General features: G+C 38.7%; 1 protein-coding gene across 1 annotated transcript; it reads right to left on the bottom strand.

The window, feature by feature from the left end:
• Positions 1-3,312: 3,312 nt before the first annotated feature.
• HCFC2 (host cell factor C2) lies at positions 3,313-21,175 on the bottom strand. The gene is made up of 15 exons (XM_009332956.1): positions 21,033-21,175; positions 20,496-20,656; positions 19,238-19,446; positions 18,655-18,739; positions 17,467-17,570; positions 16,697-16,885; positions 15,297-15,482; positions 14,753-14,856; positions 13,580-13,742; positions 12,353-12,553; positions 11,047-11,117; positions 9,662-9,799; positions 8,120-8,305; positions 7,349-7,634; positions 3,313-6,257 (listed from the first exon to the last, which is right to left on the bottom strand). Exons 1-15 carry the CDS (start codon positions 21,075-21,077, stop codon positions 6,232-6,234), a joined length of 2,154 nt encoding a protein of 717 aa, XP_009331231.1. The 5' UTR covers positions 21,078-21,175; the 3' UTR covers positions 3,313-6,231.
• Between the last annotated feature and the right edge of the window lie 1,877 nt (positions 21,176-23,052).

The raw sequence follows: 23,052 nt of genomic DNA, 5'->3' as shown, positions 1-23,052 counted from the left end.
CCAGCAGCAACAGCCATGTTTTACAAGCCAAGCAGCTGAGACTCGTCCAAAGTGTCTCTGGAGTGGATGCGGTGAGATCGACTTCAGTACCCACCAGGAAAAGAAATACTGACAATAACTGGCAATTTTGTGTTGTCTGGCTTGACTGCTCCCATGTTGCTTTACATAGCTCAGCAGCACCTTTCTACAGCAACTGCATCTTCCTAACCTTCTAATAGCACAAATAGAAGAAACGGATCTCAGTAACTAATCTTTGAATAATAACTACATAGTCTGCATTTATACTAAAACATTTATGCTGTAATGTAAGTAGGTGAAACCTCAAACTGTTAGATTGAAATTCCAAGTCTTTTTTTTTCAAGACAGTCATTTCAGAGAGTTGCCTCCAGGCTCCGAACATTTTCCTTCCGGAGCAGACAGCATATAACGTCAATATATAAAAGCCTTCTCCCTACTCAGGCAAAGTGCAATGAAGAAACAGTTACAAAGCTGCTACTAAAAAGAAAAATCTGGGGTACTTCTTAATGCTGCTCAAAGTTACGAGCTGCTACTTGTACCTAATTAATAACTTTTTGTTAAAGGAGAATTATCAGCCCTGCATGTGAGAGAGAGGTGGTTATCCTAAAAGGCAGTTAAGAATCCCAGGCAAAAACTATTTAAATGAGAGAATGCAAACAAAAAAAGAGGACGCAAACAAAAACAAGGAACTGGCGGCTTTGAACCTCCTAAGATGGCACATACCCAGTGTGCCTCTTTTAAGAATCACTTGGAAATAATTGTATATTCATAACTTCCATGTGTGGATACCAGTGTTTTATAATTTCACCAGATACAGAAATAACTCTCTGAACACTGCTTACCATTTGGGATACACTGAAATGCTTTGTCTCTTTTTCTCTTTGAAGATACCGTATCTGAGCCTTGATTTTCATTTTAAGGAGCTGCTGTACCAACTTAGCAATTATGTCATATATTAAAAGCAGATGCTTGCGAGAGGCAAGGACCTCCTCAATAAAACAATGCCAGCAAACCAAACCCAGCCCCAATTTGGTAGGTTTTTGTTTTTGTTTTTTTTTTTGTTATTGGCAGGGCTATAAGTTAAGTTCAACAACTAGTGTGAAGTACTTGAGGCTTCTGAAGGATTTTGGGAACAGACCAAGGAGCCGCTTACTGAGTCCTTTTCAGATGCCAGATTTTCACGACGTAATGTTAGGCACATATGGATGGAGTTAGAGAAGCAGATCCAACAGCTCGCAGAGATGTCTTGGGCCTTCCTCCCATGCCAGCCCTCCTCTTCCTTCCCCCTCCTGCACCCATGCAGCCCAGCCCCTCCCCTTCTTTTGCTCCGCTGCTTCTGCCTCTTTGCTGAGCTGATGAGCCCAGCGGAGCAAACTCATACCGTCTCACGTAACTTCAAATTAAACCGGGTGCCTAAAACACGTCAGCGTCCTGCTGTCTCGTGCCTTCCAGGCGTGAGTCTCCTGTTCCCCATTCTTCTTCTCTGCGCAGCAGTTCCGGCTACTGTCAATAGCAGCATGGCCAAATGACGGCTGTTGCGCTTGACGGGGGGATGTGTGGGCAAGGAAAGCGAGGGAGAAGGGGGCAGCACCAAGCCCCGCAGTCCTGGGCACCCGTGCTGTTCGCAGCCGGGGCTCCCCCCAGACCCAGAGCGGGGGCTGGCATTTGCCAGAGACTGTTTCTAAGTGGGTTCAACCGCCTCCCCTTGGTTTGGGGGAGACGGGAGGATTCAGCGTCACTGACCCCGCCGTATCACTTGTCCTCAGGGCCTGGCAACACGCCTGGGCTTGGCTTGTGATTTTTACCGTAGCGGTGTTTCCCAGACCAGGCCTGCCTAAGGCCACAGGACGGGTCTGCAGGTGCAGGAGAGAAATTCTCTGGCTGAGACCCGATGCTGTTTATTCACGCTGGGATCTGGCTGCATGCCCAGCCTACCCCCACCTGCCCCGCAGCACGCCGCGGGGATTTCCTCTCTCTGGAAGAAGCATTGGAGGTGCGGTATCCTAAAGACTCGTTCAAGGAGCAAAAGGATCCATTTTAAGCTCATCTTCCTGCTATTTTCAACTAACTTCTGGAAATTCTAATGAAAGGGATCTCCACCAAGCTTCAGAGCAATGGAAAACACACCAAAACAAAGTTTTTCACAACTACTAGCAGGAGGAGGAACGCATTAACTGCCAACACAATGCCAGCAGTTAATGCTCCACCCCTGCCTTGGGAATCTGGAAGTGCTTCAGTGTCAGAACTGGAGCCACAGAATAAAAGCCCTGGCCTTTAGCTCGCTAGAAAATGTTATAAAAATACACCAAGAACTAGCTAATGCTATAAAGAAAAAAAAAAAAAAGAGTTGTTTTTAAGATAAATTCATACAGCAAATTCAAATCTGCCTTGAAGAGAAAATAGCTTCTACTCTGAGAATCTTAGAAAGAAAAAAGCACAATGAGGGAACTCTTCACTGATTGTTTAGGTTTTCCCATTTGTTTTCCACTAATGCAAGCATCACAAATAATTGAAAATAAGACAACAGTTACTCTACTGTAATAGCTAGGAACACAAGGAAGGAATCAATTTGGAGCAGACCGCTTTTAGCAGTTTCTTACGTGAAGTCTCTTGAAGAGGTCTAGAAACAACTCCGTAGACCTTTCAGTTCACTCGCTCCTCTCTGCTCCCCTGCTTCTAGAAACACGTATTACCTACTTCCCCCGGAGTTCCCCACGGTCAACTGCCACAGAAGTTCAGTAACTTGCCCTAAGACTGTGACATTTTGAGCAGAGTTGGACGCGCACACAATTCACATCCTTACTAGAAGGCTTCTGAGCACGGTAAGCGCTCACTCGTATCCCATCCTTTTAACAAACTGTAACAAAGCAATACCAAACCCTTCGCCGCTCATTTTGAACAGCAGCAGCCTAACCGCTCTGCGGACAGGGGCCGTCATTTCAAAATTTCATTTCAGAGGCCCGCAGCCAGCAAGCTGCGTGGCACGAGGGCAGGGAAGGGGGCAGAGTAACGGTGAGAGCACAGGAGAAGGCAAGGCGGGGAAACTGGGGAACCTCGACTAAGAAAAAAACCCCATGAGGTAACCAAGAAGTAACTTGGGAAACCATTTTTTATGAAAGAGCAGTACTCAGTATTACAAAGCTTCTCATTAGCCACCCTTCCCTCCCCCCCCAAGACAAAGACACTCGCTCTCTTCTCTGTATCATCCCCTTTTCTAAAGGGCAGAAATTTGAAGTTTGTACACGTACACTTTTGAAAAAGCAGACGTACACGTCAGCGTTTACAATGCGTCTGATAGGACAACCACTTTATTACAAAGAACAAACAATGCTTCGAAATAAGACTGATCAACTTGAATTGTACAAAATGTCAGTTTCCTTGTAGAGGTCGTTAAGTAACAGGCTGTAAGACTAAGTTCACGTCAAATTCGCTATCCTGAAATACCAGATAACAACAGTAATACTTCTTCTAGCTTCAGAGTTTATGGCATGATCGTGTGCTCTACTCCAAACTACATTCAGAAGATATTGCTATAATTACTTTGCGAACACAAAGTGTCGGTTATCGTTCACTTCATTTCCACTTCCACAAGAACGTCCTCAAGGTGAAGCTGTGGCAGTCCCTGCCGTAAGCGGCACGACTGTCCTGCACTGACACAGTCACAACTCCCCGAAGGAGTTCAGTAAACCTAGACATTTCTACCACACGGGTACCGTCTCCCGACAGACTTCAGCTTCTGTTACATGTCCGTTAGCGATACAGGAAATAAATGGATGACACAGATTCTCAGAGAGCCGATGTCAACAGTCTTCCAAACGAATTTAAAAATTGAACAATCAATATTTGTCTGATATCTAGTTGATAGGCAAACAGGTGGGATTTAGACGTTATAAACACAGTTCTAAAAACAGACCACCAAGTGTATTTTACAGCATGTACCACGATTTCATTTGAAAGTAAAACTGTGAGGAACTGAAGATTTGCATATGATCACTATTCAACATCACCCAACTTGGAGAAAGAAGAGAAAGTGACATCTTATGTCAAGTCAGCTGAAGAAAGCACACTTACAAGGAAATTATACTTTCATTGAAAACGCCACAGTTTTACCCTTTGGTAGTTGTGACATACCCACTGAAAAAGAAATTGTGCAAAGCATGTGAAACCAAGTGCAAAAAAACTCCACCCAGACATACCCAACAGATTTTATTCTTAAATAACAACTCTACAGTCACAGCTATCAACCAATAAAATCAAAGCCACAAGTGTTTTCTCTAAAGGCTTCTTTCACAGTACTAATAAGAAAAACCAAGTTCTATTCTTCTAGTTAACAGCTCATGTGTACGGTACTTTAGTTATCAGACAGTATTGGTAGTGAGATCATACCTGATGAAATGGACCATTAAAACACAAATGTTTTAAAGCCAGTTAACTTCAGGAAGAGTCCTATACATTCATACTATAAACACCGTTTAAAGTGAATCTGGGATATCTGTCGTCGTCATGAACACGAGATTTTTCTCTGGAGTAAAACCACGTGTATTACTCCCGTGCCACAATTAACACTATTACAGCGATTTATGGTCCCCAGCACTTTTTATATGCTATTATAGCACGTGATGTGTTGTGATATATTAAGGCTGTATCAGCACTTCCACTACAACCCCGGTTTTCAGGGTAGCTAAAACTTGGCTATTAAATCTGCCCTGGGATACTTGAGCTGTTAAATCTCTAATATTTTAGCGATACTTCTCCCACCAAACCAGGCACATCCTTTCTTTTAGTTTATATATTTACAAATGCTCTTAAGACAAATTTAACTGGCAGAGGCAAGAAATTCTACCTTGATGTATAGTCTTTTGGCATTCGGGGCAAAATTAAAGTGCAAAGTATAAACTTCATTGCACAGTAAATAATTTAGATTTTATTATTTTAAAATAAATCTTATTTAGGTGCCTCAATCTATTCACCTAGTGACCTTGTCCAACTCAGCCATTTTCCTCTACACTTTGGTAAACATAGGTTTATATATAGATATATAAATAGCATTTAAAATGTTTACCTTTATTTCACCACTGTGAACAAACTTTTTCTTGTAGCATAGGAATGGATCAACCTATTCCTAGAAGTAATGCTTGTTGAATTTATCAGCTAGCTAGTTAATGTAAAATGATGCATAGTAAAAGGGAGATACCGAACTTGATTGGTAGAATATACTGGTAAAGCAAACAAGCACTTAAGAAGATTAACTGGAATAAATATGTTGAAAGTTGCCATATAATACGTGCAAAATTGCTTACCATGTATTCTAAACTTTGGTTAAAATTTTCAGATTGAAGTTTTACAGAAACATTATGGAAGCAACACAAGTGATTACAAACACAGGAATGAGGTAAGTTATTATTAGTGCAAAAAGCAAGCATATGCTAAAAGCAAAGCATATGGATTTAAAAAAAAGAGAATGAATCTCATGGAAGTTTTAATACAAGACCAGAAAGGTCTCTTGTAAACATTGGTATTTACAAGTTTAAGATTTGTACAACTACAAAAGGATAATCCTAAATACTAGTAGTGCATTTACAATGAATTTACCTTTTTTTGTAATAAGAGAAATGACTAAGTTTATCTTCTTTCTTTTAAATCTTCAGGGGATATCTTTCAAGATTAAGATATTTGTTACAAATAGTAGAAAAATCATTTTCTTTACAAAAAAAGTATATATTAAAATATTTGTACATTTTAAGTTACTATATAATAACTGGAAATTTCTGCCTTGTACTCAGGCGCCACAATGAAGAACGTGGTATAAGGAAGTGAAACCAAACAGAATTTGCTCATATACCAAATCTTATGAATTATCTATGCAAGGTCTGTAGCAATCATGGGGACTCTACCTCAAACACTACTGCACGTGCCAATTTTTTATTCAGTTATTTTTCATTTGAAACTGTGTGGTTTTTTTACACTTTAACTATCACTACCAAAAAGAGCTACTGGATAGAGTATGGTCCTCCACCCCACCATCTTCAATATAGTTTCTATATGGTACTCATACCTGAGCAAGGCTCTGTAACGCTGATGTTTCAAACGTAAAAAAGGTTATATATTTTTAAGATAAAAACAATGCAAAAATAAAATATTTGTAGCATTTACAAATAGTACAAGAGTTACATTAAACACTACATTCGAAACTTGAGATTTCTTTTGTTGCTTCTACTTTGAGCTTGATGTTTTCATATCTGCAAAAAGAAGGAGACATTGTTAAATATTTCATAATTTCACATCGTGTACATGGTCAAACACTTTCAAACAACTACTGTTTCAGAGTTCTGGGATACAGATCATGGTCAAAATCCTTGCCAATTAAAGGGTTAAACCAGCACAGGAATACTAAACATTATGGAAGACAACTTCTTCATTGTTGCTCTCCACCTCAGGAAAACACGTGTCAAAAAACAAGCAGTGGTGTATTCAACAGTTCGCTTTCAATCACACCCTGTGGATCACAGCCCACCAACTGAGAGGGCAGCTAAACCGATACAACAGTTCATTGCTCCCCGAGGGGGTGGGCACGCTCCCCTCGCTCTGCCGTTCCTAACCTTCCTCCGTGTTCACAGGACTTCTTGCTGAGCGAAGCCAGCTCCCAACTAGCAGAAAGCTAAGCCGGAAAGGGGAAGGAGCGGGACGAGAGGAGAAGCCAACAAAACCTCTTGTTTTGAGCCCCTGGATTGGCTTACTTAAAAGGTGAGCCAGAACTGATCAGGCTAAAAACTAATCTTTATTTTCAGTGGATCCAGCCCCATACCCAACTCCTCGTGAACCTGTACAAATTCAAGTGCAGGGACAAGATGACAAAACCTCTTCCGGCTATAATACGGACTTCAAAGCGTATGAGAGTCACGACAATGCACCTTACGTCACCTTATGCAAAAATTTTCTAATAAGGAGGGGGAAAAGATTGAAAAAAACTGATTACACCCATGCATGTAACTGGATTACTTATTAGAATGAAAAACTTCTGAGCTGAAGTGAAACCCAGGGAAATGAGAAGCTTACTAGGCTTTTATTATTTGAGGGACTGGGTAAGGCTCAATAACCAACATTTCAGTATTTGCTTGTCTTTGCTTGTGAACAAATATAAAAAAACTTTTAAAAGTGTTATGCCAAATTCAACAACTAAATTTTCTTAAAACTTCTATTAGGAACAAAATGACATTTCAAAAACTTCACATGCACTGCCGAGAAAAGTGTTGGTTCTAGAGACACAACACGCCATTTTCTCCATCACAGCTACAGCCCATTTAAATGCTGCGTCTGTCACTGACTTTACCTTGAAGCCATCGAACTTGCGTGGCTGGTCCGTACCCTCTCTCGTTCTTTGCAGAAATTCTGAACACTATTGCAGGTCGGGAAGTGTAATCAACATGAGCATTTGAAAGCTGGGCAGCAGTCACTATACATGATGTTTTAAGACCGCAGTATATTCTCATAAACACAAGCTGACTTGGATTTTCCTGTAATTGTGTGGAACGGATTGCCAAGTAGGCAGAATATTCTAAAATATTTCCAGAGGGTGAAGCAGGAGGCTCCCAAGAAAGATGAATACAGTCTACACTCTGAAGAAAAAGGGAGAAAATGTGATAGTATGTAGGTAACCGTTAGATACTCAAACATACATATATATATAAAAATAAAAATACAGAAAAACCTCTAAAGATCATCTGAAAATGCTAACCTAACATCATAACTCTTTGGAGGTAAAGATGTGTCTTTTGACTTTTTTTTTTTTTTTTTAAAAAGCATGGTAGCCTCTTATAGATTCAAGGATGCAGAAAGAGAAAATCATGGGGAAACTCTCAGATGATAAAGATATGTATCTGGTAAAATGATCATTAAGTCTTAAAATAATTCTTTGTAGCAAATTTCTTAAAGAATATTACATTGAGCAGAGTTAACCAGTTTAGCATTTGACACTATTTTATATGACAATTCTAACTTGGAACCCCCCCCCAACAACAAACCAACTAAAAACAAGAGTTGTGAGATTAAGCTTGTGACCAGAATTTTATACATCAGAACTAGAATTACCTATATTTCTCACCTTGGTGATTTTGACTGTTGAAGGAGCTCCAGGAAAACCCGGAATGCAAGTCTTGAATTCACTGACTTTACTGAAAGGCCCAACACCACAGCCGTTAATTGCAGCGACTCTGAACCTGTACACTGTGCCTGGAAAAAGATCCTGTTTCTTAAGTAATCTGTAGTCTGGTACATCTGCGCTTTCCATCTGGAAACAAAGCAACACTTGTGTTAATTTTTAAAATACTCTAAACACAATTAGCCTAAAAATATATAAAGTGGGTAGCGATAAACTGAGATTAGTAAGTTTAATTGAAACGGAAAATCGATCTAACACTTTTGTACTTAAATCAGAATTTACAAAAAGGTTCTGACTGAGGCACTAGCTCACCTCAAAACAGCTGATGTAAGAATATGAGACTCTCAGCAATATGAGACTACATCTCTGACCCCCCCCCATTTTTCAGTCATTTAAATTGAATTGCACCTCTTGGTCATTTTTACTCGGGAAAGTAAAAGCAAAAGTAGCATTTCCAGCTGCATAGCTTATGATTTAATTAGCATACTCTTCTGTCCTAAAAAATATTTTTCTTTCAAAAACAGTTATTCCTATAGTTAGGAGTTGCAAATTGATGCGTAGGTAATCAAAATGTTTTCAAAGAAAGGCACTGTAAGTTAGTAACAAACAGGTTTCTGAAACAGTATGTGCTACTGTACTCCCATGTTTAAAATATTCATTGGTGCATCCCTGAAACTTCCAATGGAACTACATTCCTTCTGAATAATGTATGAGAAATCAAAATCAATGTAAACACTGTAAAATGTACTACGCTCTTTAAAACTAAGATGTGCAATATTTACAGTAAAGTGCTTTCTTTGAAAGTGTTCTGTTTTTTGGTTTCTGTCTCAAGAAAACATATACCCATAGTTTTTGTTCTTAGTTCGCTAGGACATCATTAATTTACACTTTCACCATCAAAACTGCAACATCGTTGCAAGTTTCACACATACAGGATTTTCATACATAAACTTACATGTGCAACAACATTAAGTTAGAGAAATCTAATACAAAACCCACTACAGCTCCATATCTAGTCTTTTTAAACAGCCTATAGCCTATGTCTTATTAATATCTTTAACAATTTGTAAGCAAAGATTCTGGAAACAGAGAAGAAACTTTGATCAAAACATTTCAATGCTGTGCTGAAATAACATATTAAAAAGTAGGGTTTTTTTAAGAATTTTTACTGGTTTGAAAGTTCACTAAGTTTAAAATTCTCTCCTAAGGCTAGAAATAGAAATACGGAAAGAATTAGCAATAGCACAATAAGACGTTCCAAATTACCTTATAAAAACAACAGAAGAAAATTAATCTGGTTTAGGAAATAGTAAAAAAAAAAGGTGAGCAAAATACAGGAGGAACAACACGGTCACAAAATACAAAACTCCTATAAGCACCAGATCCTGCTGCAGTGTCAGAAAATCGCATTTTGTTGTCAACCATATGAGCAACAGATTCCAAAATACGTATGTGCAAGTATGTCAGAGAAGAATTAGCAGCTACCTTGTTAGAGATGCTCAGTGTTTCCTCTGGCAGCAAGTAGAACTGGCTCACCACAGCACTGTTGTTCTTAAAAATTCCAACATCATACCACTGCCGGTCTCTTGTTTTCACCGGTGCCATTTGTCTTTGTGGAGTTTTCTAGCATTTCAAGAACACATTATGTAGACTACCCATACTTCAACGTAATGTAAAAAAAATGTTAAGACTCTAGTTTATGTAACAGACAACCCCCTTTCATACCAGTGTTACTCTCTTATACTCCAAAGGAATACGCATATATTATTAAAATACTGTTCAAAACCAACTGGTTCTTACACATTGATTTAGACACAGTCCATCATTTAAAAAAAAAACCAAAACCAAACAGTTGGGATGTCACCTCCGACATTCTAGTTTAAACAGGCAGGGGAAGAAGTTTAAAGCTGTAGAACTATGTGTCTGTAGCAGCATGTAGTTGTGAGTTAATTTCACTCTGAGGTTGAGAAGTTCCACAACATGGTCCAACATCAGTAGCTCTACCTGGGATCCAGCTACACCTCAGCCCCAAACATACTCTCTTTCAAGCTGCTGCTGAACGCGCTTGCAGCTGAGAACAGGGCCTCTGCTGTGGCATGGGGCGATGGTGGTGGAGGGCATGGGAACTGTCCCTGACTGACCCAGAAAGACAAACTGTCTTTCTTGCTCGTCTCCAGGCACCGGGGAGGGTGCTTGCACGGTCAGTGTGCCCAGCACAGACAGGCCATGATCCTGTTAGCATGGAAAAGGGGCAGGAGTGGCAGATGCTATTGGCAAAAGCACCCCAACCCTTTAGTAGCAGCTGCTTCTTCCCATCCTTAGCTCCTCTCTTTTGGTGGCAACAGTGGCACCTTGGTTTTGTGTATTAAGTTGTAAGCAGGTGAAATAGGAAGCATTTACTTTTTCAGGCAGTATTTACAGCTTGCATAGCCAGTCCCCATCTCCTCTAGGGAAAAACATCAAGATGTCAGTTTAGTTACGTTTCAAACCTATAGATCAGCAGCTAACACTAGTCTGATCTAATACATACTTCATTTTAAATTCAGTTGTGCATACAGAAAAACATTTTACATTTGCACATCATGCAGCAGAGAGACCATTCCACTGTGCCAGTCAATAAAAATGATTCAACAGCTGAAACACATACTTGGATCTCCTCCCAACTACACAACTGCTACTTAGACTCAAATCAAACCCACAAATGCAATTAGTTTTACAACAGAAATGTTTACCCCTGTATTATTCACTTAAAACCCTAAATACACATTGCTTTTCTTTCAGAGATAGAACTAAAGGAAAACAGAAGAGCCCTCGCAACTGATCAACAGAACAATAAATACAGCAATTTGATTGTACTTTTTCAGACTTACAGAGGAGTGTGAATCATTTGTCTGTCCAGTATTGACCCTTGTCGAAGGCATGATATAAGCAGTTTCAGCAGCTAGAAACAAAAAGTTATATTTAAAAAGCTTAAGTGATATGAAAAACTCAACACAAAGTCCACAGAGTATGAAAGTTGACCTCAATAGCCATTTACAAGTATTTGTTGCAAAAGTATGTCTCGGACTTCTTTTGCATGCTGTTCTATTTATAACATGAACAACTAATTTTGGCTTACGCCATATTCACAAAACAACTGTAAGAGCCTGGCATTACAGGCTGCTACAGATAACACAGACAGAAGGCAGGACTCAGAAAATCCTAAAAAGTAACAGAATTATGAAATTGATACGAAATATTTGTGAACAAATAATCTAAATACCAGATCGAGGCACATACTGCTGACATTATATGAATAGTCTAAGCATGAAATCTTAATTTGAATGCATTGTTTCTGACATTAATACAGTCTGAATTCTGAACATGAGCAGTTAATCTTTAAACAATCCTAACAAATGGGAAAAGAACGTTTATTAAATTTAAAATGGAATCTTAAAAAGATAAATTAAAGCACATAAGCACTAAGCACATGAGCAACGCAAGGGAATATTAGTATTCTATACTTGTGTTTCTGGGTTTTGCTTTTAAAATACAATACTGTTTAGTAAAAATTACACTACTCACACAGCAGCAATAAGAGAATACAGTTCTCTAGTTAACACTCAAAACAATAGCAAGCACAGCCTGTTGATATTCATGAAAAACAAAACTTGGAAAACTACCAATATATGTTTGGTTTCTGCGTTGCTGCTTACTTCAGCTATTTCAAGCAGACTGTGAAGAGGTCACCACATTTGACTAGCGGTGAGCTAGCCACACGAACTGGCCATATTTGGTACAGAGGTCAATTGTTTAAAATCAAAACCATCTAAGGGTACTATTTGTAGTCTTTTGCTGACTAAATAAACAATCACTGAATGAAAGCAAGTGTGCTATGGGCACCAAAACTGGCTGCCACTGCTATTTAGAAAATGGGCTTCTGCATTAATGAAGATTTAAAGGACTTTTCACTTACAGGAAACAAAGTGGTTTACAAATGTATAAAAGGAATATCCTGATTTTAAAAGATGTTTAAATCATAGCAGAGATTATCCAGGCTGCCCAAGGTCCTCAACGCCCAAAGCCCTATCTCAATCCCACGTACTAGTCAAGATGGGAATCCCACCACACTAGAGGAACTCTGATGGCCTTAGATATATATGGCTCAAAATACAGTATGTGAAACACATTTCAAACCTTCAGATTTTGAATTGAATGTTGTTAGTGAAGTTTCATCTTTAACAACTGCCCCATTTGTACTTGATGATTCAGTTTTAACAGCCTGCTGGGTTACCATAGTTTGTGTGCTGGAGACAATACTGGATACAGAAGCATCAGGATTTACAGTTCGTTTGTCCAAGTCATGTAATTCACCTACATTTGCTGAAGTCTGAGGACCTTAAAAAAAGAAAATATTAACCAGAATTCAATATCGGTAACACCTAACAAATCTCAATTTGATCTAATGGCTTTAGTTTCATATAAAACCAGAGTTTAGCTCAGATTTAGGTTAGACTAGATCCGATCATATTAATTGCTAATGCTTTCTTTAGGTATATAACTTAACAAGAGTCTCTCTGCATAGTCATAAATAGATATACGTAAACAGTTACACTGAAACGGCAACTTCATTTGTTTTAAGCTTACTATTCTATATCTATTTGGTTACAAAAGGATTAATTCGGAAAAAAAATCCTAATATAAAGAGAAAGATCTACACAAATCAGTATCACAGATTTGTAACAATCAACTTAAGATTAACCACTGTGGAAGTTCGTTTCTCACATAGCACAAAGATCCAAAATTTCCACACAATACTTAAATTACACTGTGAAGAAAATGAAAATCCAACAACCTATAAATTACATGAAAGTCAAATACAAACAGATCAGGTGATAAGCCTGGATTCACCACACTGAACTTAAGGCACTTCAGTGAAATGCCTAAATCAGTGCCTAGTCATCTTCTATTTCCTTTACAGTCAAGGAGAAACATGCTCCTCTCTACGTCACCTAAAATTTTACATCGGCTAATAGCTTTTCACTATTAACAGACAAAAGTAGTGTCAAAGAGAGCCTGGAGTTACTATCACCTTAACGTTGTAAAATGAATCTGGTCCTGTCAGTCTGTTCTTTGATGTTAAAAAGGGTTTTTTATGTTTAAAGAGACACATTTGTCATCATAACAATGAATATATTGAGAATTTCACATCCCTTGCAACACTTCAAACAACTTAACATTTCATTTTTCCTCATATCTTCTAAAACTATGTACACTAATAACTAGCACAAGTTAGTTGCTTTTAAACCACAAAGGCCTCTAAAATAATTTTAAATTGCAAGACAGAAATAATCTTATTTTGTGTTTACAAGATGAATTTTAACTCTCACTTTTTAATTAATTTTTATTCTATAGTCATCTTACTTGAAGTACAAACAGGCAAAAGAGAAAGGGCATTTGATTCTTTGAATCCTGTAGCATCTGCATGGTTTTTCATAGTCTCCTGTGTAATCTTGTTTTCAGGTGATGCAACCTTTTCTTTTCCTTCTACTTTTAATAATGAGTTGGATGAAAGGGAAACTTGGACCTAACCAAAACAACACATTCGTTAATGTTTAACTGCAAAGTTCAGAAATTTCAGTTGCAAACATGGCATAAAAATGCTTGCTCGAAAGCAACAAACAAAAATCCTCCAAAAAATCCCCCTAGCACTTTAAATTAAAACAAGAAACCAACCTCACAATTCACCTTATCTTAGCCATTACGAAACAAAGACTCAAACTCTAAGTTGACTTGGAAGTGTCCCTGACACATGCTAAATTTTATGTGAGAGTGAGCTCACATTCTTATGTTCTACATGGAAGCTCATTGATGCATACATTTAGTCTATTGGGGGACTTGAGGGGATGGGAAAAATCACAATTACAGAGGCTTTCAACCTTTGCTTTCCTGGCACATACCTAAGACATTTCTACTGTTAGCAAAAACACACTTCTACGTGTGTTTTCTACAAGAATACATTATGGATCCCATACAGACCTGAGGCCTTACACAATTAAGAAAAGGTCTCCATTTCTAAAAATGTGATCCTTTAGCCAGAGTTTTTCCTCCATCTTTCTTTTAAATTGGCAAAACAGTGAAACATGTACAACTGCACAACCAGAATAGACAACAATTGGGTTTATACTGTAGTAGGAACCTACAACTAAGCAGACTAGCATAAAAACACTAACAAAGAAGGAATATGCCTTATTCTTTTTGCCTCCCACGATAATTTCACCAACATTTTGAGGATGAATAGCATTTCTACTGGTATCAGGCTTCCAGTTCACATTCTGGAAGTCAATATAGTTGCAGTTTCCTTTCTGCATTACCAGGAAGAGGACTTTAAAGACTGTCTGTCAATCATAAAAGTAAGAAGCATGTAAGAAAACAGACACAACTACTTCAGCAGGTGTCTTTCTTTTTTGTTTGATTTTGGGTTTTTTCTAAGGCCTAAAACGTATGCAGGGACTTTTAAAACTGAGAAAGTGTTTTGGCAGTTCTCTCGCTTCCCACACTACTTTGCCACTTAGGCATTTTTCAGTTTACACTTACGTTATTAGGAATGACATTATTTGTTTGGCTGGGATGATCCACCTTCATTTCTGGATAAGGGACACTAGGCAATGATTGTGGACTTTGATGTAGAGAAGAGCCACCTTTCAGGTAAACAAAAGCAAATTCCAATCAGTTACATAAAACTTAATATTATGTTGGTTGGAAACTATTCCAGTAAGCAAGAGGGAGACCCGAAGTTGCCTGAAGGAAGACTTGGTTGTAAGACTGAAATGAAACTGCATGGCCAAACAGTCAGATAAAATCCCTTCCTCGCTGTTTCCTTTCTCAAATCGTGCCCAGCACTATACAAGTATCTTCATATTCAGATAGCTGGCCAAAACTGACAGAGACAAGTTAAAGCTGAGTTCTCCATAATTATGATGCAGACGTTTTGGGAATAATCAAAGAAATAGGGTCTCTCTCTCCAAATTGTTTAAAAAAACAAACAAACAAACAAACAAACCCAACTCGTATTAATTACTTATGCAATCCTCTACTCTACCTTTGCACAAACATTAGCGTAATGTGATCTGACTACTACCTTGTGAACTCAGCACTGATGTCTCAGGAACCCCAGTACCAGGTATTCCAGCCACTGATGGCACTGGTGAGTCAGCATGTAATTGGAGAAGATATCCTTCAACTGTAGGTACTTCATCCCATTTCACTTGAAAAGAGTTGGTTGTAGCTCTAATCAGCTGTACCTGTGATGGTGCTGGAGGTTTCTCTACAAGAAACCAATAAAACACAGATGGCATGTTTGAAATTTCCCTCCTTTATCAGTTTAAGAAATATCTATATAATGCAAGCAAAATCAATAGCTCCTTTTTCACTTATGTACAATATATACCAGATTCAACAAGAAAGTTGTCAAAGGTGGCAAGTCAAGTCAGAGAATTATAAAGTGTCATTCTAGAGTGTTCAAAAATGCTGAAGTTTTGATGCTTTCTTTGGTTTTTAATGGCTCTTCTGCTGCCAGTAAGTCTTTGGGTTGTATATACGTCATTATAGGGATTACAGAGATAAGACATCCTCCTCCTTTCCTAAAAGGCTGCACACAGCTCTTTGGCTCCTAAAGCTTTACATGTTCCTGGAAAGGATTCACAGAAGATTGTGCTTCCTTTTTGCTTGCTCTCTGTAGCTAAAGTGAGCTTTCCCTCAAACTTCTTTTGTGGAAGCTGAACCCTAGGCATGATTCAATGCCAATGACCTGCTCCCCACACTCACCTTGATGCCTGACTAGGCTGCACTCTCAAGCGCATCCCTCCCCTGCTACTCTTTTTCATCTTCTGACCTTCCTGAGGGGCCGGGGCGAAGAAAACACGATCTCCAAAATGTTTCACAATCTCTAGTAACCATTCCCACGCTTCCACTTGAGGGCAACAACTCCCTCCCAAAAGTACTATTCTAGTTCCCTCTCTCCCAATACTATCTCAGCTACTAATGAGCTATTAGTGCTCCAGAATTCCCTTCAGCCCCAGGAACAATTTGGTCCTTTCTCAGATTTGACAGTATCTTTTTGCAGTCCAAGAGATGAGGAAGCAGCAGCAGCAGCAATGATCCCAAGAGAAGAAGGGGTTTGGTAAAAAAGAGTAAGTAGCAGCAGAACAGATCACTAAGAAGACAGGCCAGGAACCTTGAGTTTAGGTAAAACACCCTTTAGCACCTTGTATCTACTGACTATGGCATGCAATGCAGAATCTAGCCACAAAGTTCTTTCAGAGGCTTTAAACAAGCCTTCCTAGTTTTTTCAGTTTAAGTTATAGCTGTAGCCTTCAAACAATCAACAGTGAAGTTTGGTTAATTTAAATAAGCTTTAAAATTTAAATGATCTTGTGAGTTTGCTACAGCTTTAGATGTTCTGATCATCAATGATGCCAGCTTCCCATATGTTATAAAATATGGAACATAATACAAGCCTCTTATTTATTTCTGACTCACCAGTGTCAAGGTACCAAAGATCTTTGCAGCAAACTTGATTGTTCCAAGCTTTTCTGTAACCATCTCTACCACTCCAGATATACAGACGAGTGCCAACCGCTACAGCACAGTGTCCTGCTCTTGGCCCTGGTAACAAGTTACTTTTGTCCTCCTGGCAATCTGAGATCAGACCTATCCATTCTGTGGTATCTAGTAAATGAAACTTGAAAAATTTAGTTTCTAGATGTCTTCCAAAACAAGCAAAACAGATGTTAATACACTTAACTGCTCAGAGAAAATTAAAATAAATCACCTTTGTTTTTATAGACAATTGCATTTAAATTTGCAATATTACAAAGAGAAGGTCGCCTTCCAATTAGTTTGCAAGATACGATCAATTAATACAGGATGAATTTTCTGACCTCCGGTTGTCTCTGTCAGGCAAATACAAGATTCAGGGATAGTACTATCACATTGAGAAAAAACTCATTTCAGGATCTGTCTCTTGTGTTCCACTATAAATGAAGAAGGAGTATCTATATTACTTAGCATTAAAGTTGTATGAACAAAGATTTGCATCAGCAAACCTGCCGAATGTTCAAAGAAAAATAATAATAAAAAAAAAAATCACTTCTTAAGAAAGCTGTAAAAAACTGGCATCTTCTTTAGTCAGCTAGGATTACAACTGCGTATCCTAAAACTTTTCTCAAGGTCTTAAAAATATTTATTCTACTCTGTTAGGAAAAGTATTAATTCAAAATGCCCACACCCAGAAAGGCAGAAACACTGACCCAAATTAAGATAAGAAAATGAACCGGTACATTTCCATTCACCATCATGAGCAGAAATTTCACCTCCTGCTGACTGTGGAACCCATCCACCAAAAACATACATTCTGAAATATAGGAAAAGAGGGAAGAGGGAAAAAGAAAAGAAAAGCCAATTAACATCCAGATCTGCTGCATGTGCTCTCTCAAACTAGGACAAAACAGAAAATTTCCAGTGCTTTACAGTTCTAGTTTACAGCAGATTTTGTGTCTAGTCTCTTTAGAAAGTATTGTTGCAGACATCTACCTTCTGAAATTTATTAGTAAGTTAACTGATTAAGAAACCAACCAAACAAAAACCACCCCAAACTCCTCAAACAACTTCCCAGAAACAGAAGTTACTACTGTATCTTTTTTACAAACCACCAGACTGCTAATACTCTCCAAAAATCACACATTTACACAGAATTTCTACAGCCCTTTGCTGCAGGCCTCTCAATAAACCATTCTAAAATTAGAAGACCGGTATCTAAGTCAGATATCAAAATTTAAAAACATAATGCAGGCTACAAACTAATAACATTTTATGTAAATAATAAAACGCTAAGCTCTTGGATGATAAGATACAAAACTTTCACACTTCTTTCCCCCCTTGCCTCTTTCTCCTCACGCCAGCTTGCAAACCGATATAAAATGGACTGAAACCCATGTTTAAAAGTCCATTTTATCAATGCTATCTGCCAAAAGAAATCACATTGGCAAGAAGCCAATGAGAAGTAATGAGGAACAGACTACAGAAAAACTGGCCCACGAGAATGTGGAATGGTTTCGCCTAGAACTAGTTCTACTCTTTGGGCAGTTTCTTTATGTAGCTGGTTCATTGTGTCACAGACACAGAGGCACTCAAGTTGGCTCCTGACAGATAGAGCCAGCTCGGGTCCAGCTGAGACCGTCCCAGAATGCACAAAGGTGCATTAAGAAGCCTGGAAAGCTGCTTGTGGGTTGGGCAGATTGTCTTGCTGGATGGAAACACTGACAGTTTGATACCCTTAAATTAACAATGGTACTTTTAAATTTCCACTGAGGTAGGATAATAGAAGCCGAAAAGTACTCTACAGGGCTGATGGTTTATACTGAGCAGTAGTGGATAAGCATCATCATTCTCCTACTAGGTGTACCTTTCTAGAGTTGAGCTTTTAACAACAGACATACTTGTTTCCTATTACATTGGCCGTATGGAGACTGCGAGGAAGTGGTACTGTCCCTTTAGTTTCTGGTCTTGACCAGGTCATGGTTTCTAAAAGAAAAAGAATAAAAACCCTCAAGAAACTTATTACTGTGTACTTCACTACCTGGATTTTAGGAGGGAACATACCTCTAACATTCAACAAAGAAAATTTCACCTTTTTAACATGGCCACTTTAAGAAAGAAGGCGCAATAACAAGCAGTTAAAGCTTCTTTTAAAATTCACAGGAAATACTGACAAACTAATTGTTTATCAGTTTATCAGAAAGATATATTATGGTTTCATTATGGCTATTCAAATTGGTTATCATAGTGACAGTCTTTAAAGCACTCTAAGGAAACTATCTCACAGTGTAACCAAAATCAGTGAGGATAATATATGCAAACAATGTTGTATCTATTTAATTCCAAAAATTACAGAAGATTAACACTATGGTGTGAGTCCCAATAATATCTGCACCACATCATGCCATTAATCATCACACGCTACAATTTTTCCTCTTAGCCAGTGAGGCCCCTTCACTGACTTCTACTGGCAAACCAACTCACCTATGTCAAGTTCCCAGAGATCATTAAGCCGACAGCCACACATCCCTCCAAAAATATACATCTTTGGACTTCCCAAATCTTTTCTGCAGTATACGATGGCTGTGTGAGATTCTCGGGGAGACGGCAAGATCCCTTTGGTCACAGGAATACTCCAGCCGACAACTCCAGAACCGTGTTGCAGCTCCAGTTCATAGAAATCATTTAAATATCTAGGGTATTATTGACAAAGTACGAAAAATTAACTTATAAGCAAGATTACAAGCGAGCTTTAAACCCTGACCACTCCCAAGTATTACAGACTTCCGTCTTGGAAGAATGTAGAATTTCAAAATCCCAAAACATTTGATGGCATTGTGGACAGTACCAAAACTAAATGGATTTAAAACAAAAAATGAACTATTATAACTTGTTGCCTCTAAGGAAACGTGCTTTCATATCATACTTGATACACTATATTACATGAAAGAAACATACAAAATTGGTAAACAACATTCTTAGCAGAAATTACTACATATGGACAAACTTGGAATGAACTGCAAAGTTGTGAGAAATACACAACGACGTGGGACATTAGAGATGAATTTCTGCAACTCTAAGGCAACAAAGGTGAAGAGAAGCTGTTTCTTTTCTGATGTCTTCAGGCTGGCCAACAATTAGTTATTTGTTGCTGAATCTACAAGCAAGTTATTTTTAGCTAACGGTCTTTGAATCTTGGCATTCACACCAGATACCTCTTGTTTACTGAGCTTAAAATTGCCAGTTTATAGCTCAGTGGATACAAGTGCTCTGAACTGCAGGTGAATGTGGATAAAAACTTCAGCATTATAGCACTGTTTGCCGATAATAAAGGCAACTTCAGCTGTTACTTCAAAAAAAATTCCACATGAATTCATAATTGTTTTCCACAGCATTATAGAGGAAACTTCCATTGTGAATTCCCTGATGACTCATGAGACTGCTGATTTAAGTAATTCTAACAAACAAGCCATTCTTAAAAACATCACCCAAAATAATAGGAAAAATACCGAAGTCTACTCAGGTTTCCCTCCAAGAGTTAGAGCTGTCAGTCAGTGTTACATATTGTGGGATTAGCAGAAGAAATATTTAAGCTTCTTAGCATGTAACCCCTCCACTGCACAAATAATCCAAATGCGAGTACTTGGTATGTAGGAGAGCCTCCCTAGAATGTTCCTCTTCAAAGTTGTCATATCTAACAATTTATTTTTAAAGACATTGAATTCAAACCAAATCAGCATACCTGGGAACGTTATTATTTGAATCCTCACTTTCATTTGCCAGGCCACCAAATAAATAGCACTTGTTACCATATAAAGAAAAGCTGTGGCCAAGTCGAGGACAAGGTGGTGATCCAGTGGAAGGAGCTTGAGGTTTTACTTTTTTCCAGAGCCATCGACTTGCCTTAAAGACAAGAAATATATATTCAGAAATATATGCATTTATAGTCATTCATAGTCAATAGAATTGACTTGTGTATTTTCTGAATTATTTTTACGGGAATGCTGGGCTTTTCTTCGGATATACATTAAAAGAGACACATAAGAGCAAACCTTCATAAAACATTCAATATTTTATACTTTATTTAGACTATATGGAAGTCTCTTTTTCAAAGTTATTTAGATTTTCTCCGTCTTCAGAATCTATTTAAAGAGTTTATTCTTCCTGGAACACAGCAAAGCTCATCTAACTTTCCTCTGCAATTGGTAATATGTGTTTTTTCATAAATAGATAAAATAAAGTAGTCCTCAAAACTGAATCACCTTCATACATTTCCTACCTGTAATTCATATAAATCATTACTGTATCTTCCATATTCAACCATTCCTCCAAAAACTAGTATTCTGGTACCATCACAAACAAATCCATGTGCTGCACAGCCTGGAGGAATATCTCCCCTTACAGCAGGAAGGAACCACTGATTTGTAGCTATAGTTAAAAAAAAAAAAAAAAAAAGGAAAAAAAGAGAGAGATTTCAAACACTGAGAAGGAAAGTGTATTTTTAAACACCTCTGCTTTCTAAAGAATTACCTTTTACCTGTAGATAACTGTGAACGGGCTGTTTGTTTAACATGAAGTTTTAACTGAATTAAAACTTTTTTTTTAATAAAAAGAAAAGCAAACACCTCTATCAAACCAATGTTACTCAATATATGAATGGGCACATGAGGTCACTGTAACTAAGTCAGTTACCAAGGATCACCCAGCAATTTAATAGACTTGCCAAAAAAAGAGGCTAATGAGGAACATAAGTGCAGTTCCACACAAAAGAGATAACTACACTAACTCAGAGGGAGCTAGCCCTAGAAACAGAACTATTAGAGCTACAGCAGCATGGCAGTGTGCCTGGACTTAATAGCCCTATTGAAAAACTAATTACACTGTTCTGGGACCAATGTTAATATCTACAGAGCACTGCACTGATACATAGGAGAGGAGAGGCAGAGAGGCAAGAAAGAGCAACTGAGACTGCCTGATCCAGCAGCAGCATATTGGTATTTAAACTGTTCTGAAATGAAAGAATTACAGGAGACATTGTCTCCTTTTTCCTAAGCTTTTTTCATGAACACGAAGAAGAAAAATATGAAATTAGAAGCTTCCAGTGAATGTTGCTGCAGGGGATAAAGATGCCCTCGCTGTGTGCCAGCTCCTCAGAAGTCATCACACTCATAGCAAGAGCAATGGTTGACATCCCAGACTCAGGCAGCCCAGGTCACAACCCTCCATCTTAGCACCCAGGGGAAAAAAAAAAAAAGGCCAGTTTGGGCCAAACACCCGTGTGGGAACTGGAACAACTGAATCGTGATCCTTTTTGTTACTGCTGCAAAGGGTAAACACCTTTAGCAGAAAGTCTGGGCAGGAAAATTAAAAAAGTGGCGTTAAGACTCACTCAAAAGGCACCCGTCAGAACCTCTGTTCTGGAAGATAGTAAAACTGTAGTATCTAAAATCTTTCTTTAGATTACCCATCAAAACAGAAACGTCAAGAGATTCCCCCCCCCCCAAAAAAAAAAGTGATTGAGTACAGCAGATCTTTAAGCTACCATGGAAAAATCTGCTTGGAAGAACTCTAACAGTAAGCATTTTCCTCTTAATAAACTCCAAAAACCTCCAAAACATGTTTGTGCTCCCAGATTTTATCTCAAAAACACTCAGCAAACATACCACCACCTTTTTTGAGGGGGGGGGGGGCGCACGATAAGAATAATTTTTGAATGATTCTTAAAAGTTGGCAGGTTAAAAGGCTAGTTAACATGCTCTCACTTTCATGCTTTTGGTATGTTGCACAAGCAGCCAGCACCGGCTGACTGAGAAGCACAGATCAGTCACCTCACTCTTCCGTCTCAGCCCAAGCTCTGAAATCACACAAAACTTTTCCAGCCTCACACAGCATCCCGCACAGTAACTGTTTAGGCATCTAATCTCTCACGAATAAAATCGGTCTTGGGCAGCTTCCTGTTTGGAAGGGCTCCCAATGCCAACATGTTCACTTTTCTAACCAAGCTTTCTATTTCAGCGCGCTCAGCTCTCGTGAGCTGCCACCAGAGGGAAGAAGGGGATTTGGACACTCGAGGGGGCTAATCCAGCCTGCACTCATTCAGCCGAGACCTACCAGGGGAGACTCTGCACCCCAGGACCGAGGGGCTGGGAAAGCAGAACAGACGCGAGGCGCATAAGGAGATTTTCCAGGTTCCTTTTTCCCGGAAAGGAGCGTTAACCCCGCAACATCAGCCAGGGCGCGGCACAACCCCGGGAGGACCCCTCGACCAGGCTTGTTTCCCTCCCTCCCCCCCCGCCCCA

This window comes from Pygoscelis adeliae, unplaced genomic scaffold, assembly GCF_000699105.1.
Source record: "Pygoscelis adeliae isolate BGI_AS28 unplaced genomic scaffold, ASM69910v1 Scaffold38, whole genome shotgun sequence".
NCBI classification, from domain to species: Eukaryota; Metazoa; Chordata; class Aves; order Sphenisciformes; family Spheniscidae; genus Pygoscelis; species Pygoscelis adeliae.
This window is presented reverse-complemented; position numbering and strand designations above follow the sequence as displayed.

What these genes read in the sequence shown, in the direction of transcription:
- HCFC2 (XM_009332956.1), bottom strand. Translation starts at nt 21,077, where the DNA reads ATGGTTGAATATGGAAGATACAGTAATGATTTATATGAATTACAG. An exon ending in ATGATTTATATGAATTACAG is followed by an intron (nt 20,657 to 21,032) that starts GTAGGAAATGTA and finishes CTTGTCTTTAAG; the next exon opens with GCAAGTCGATGGCTCTGGAA. An exon ending in ATCAGTGCTGAGTTCACAAG is followed by an intron (nt 14,857 to 15,296) that starts GTAGTAGTCAGA and finishes TTTACCTGAAAG; the next exon opens with GTGGCTCTTCTCTACATCAA.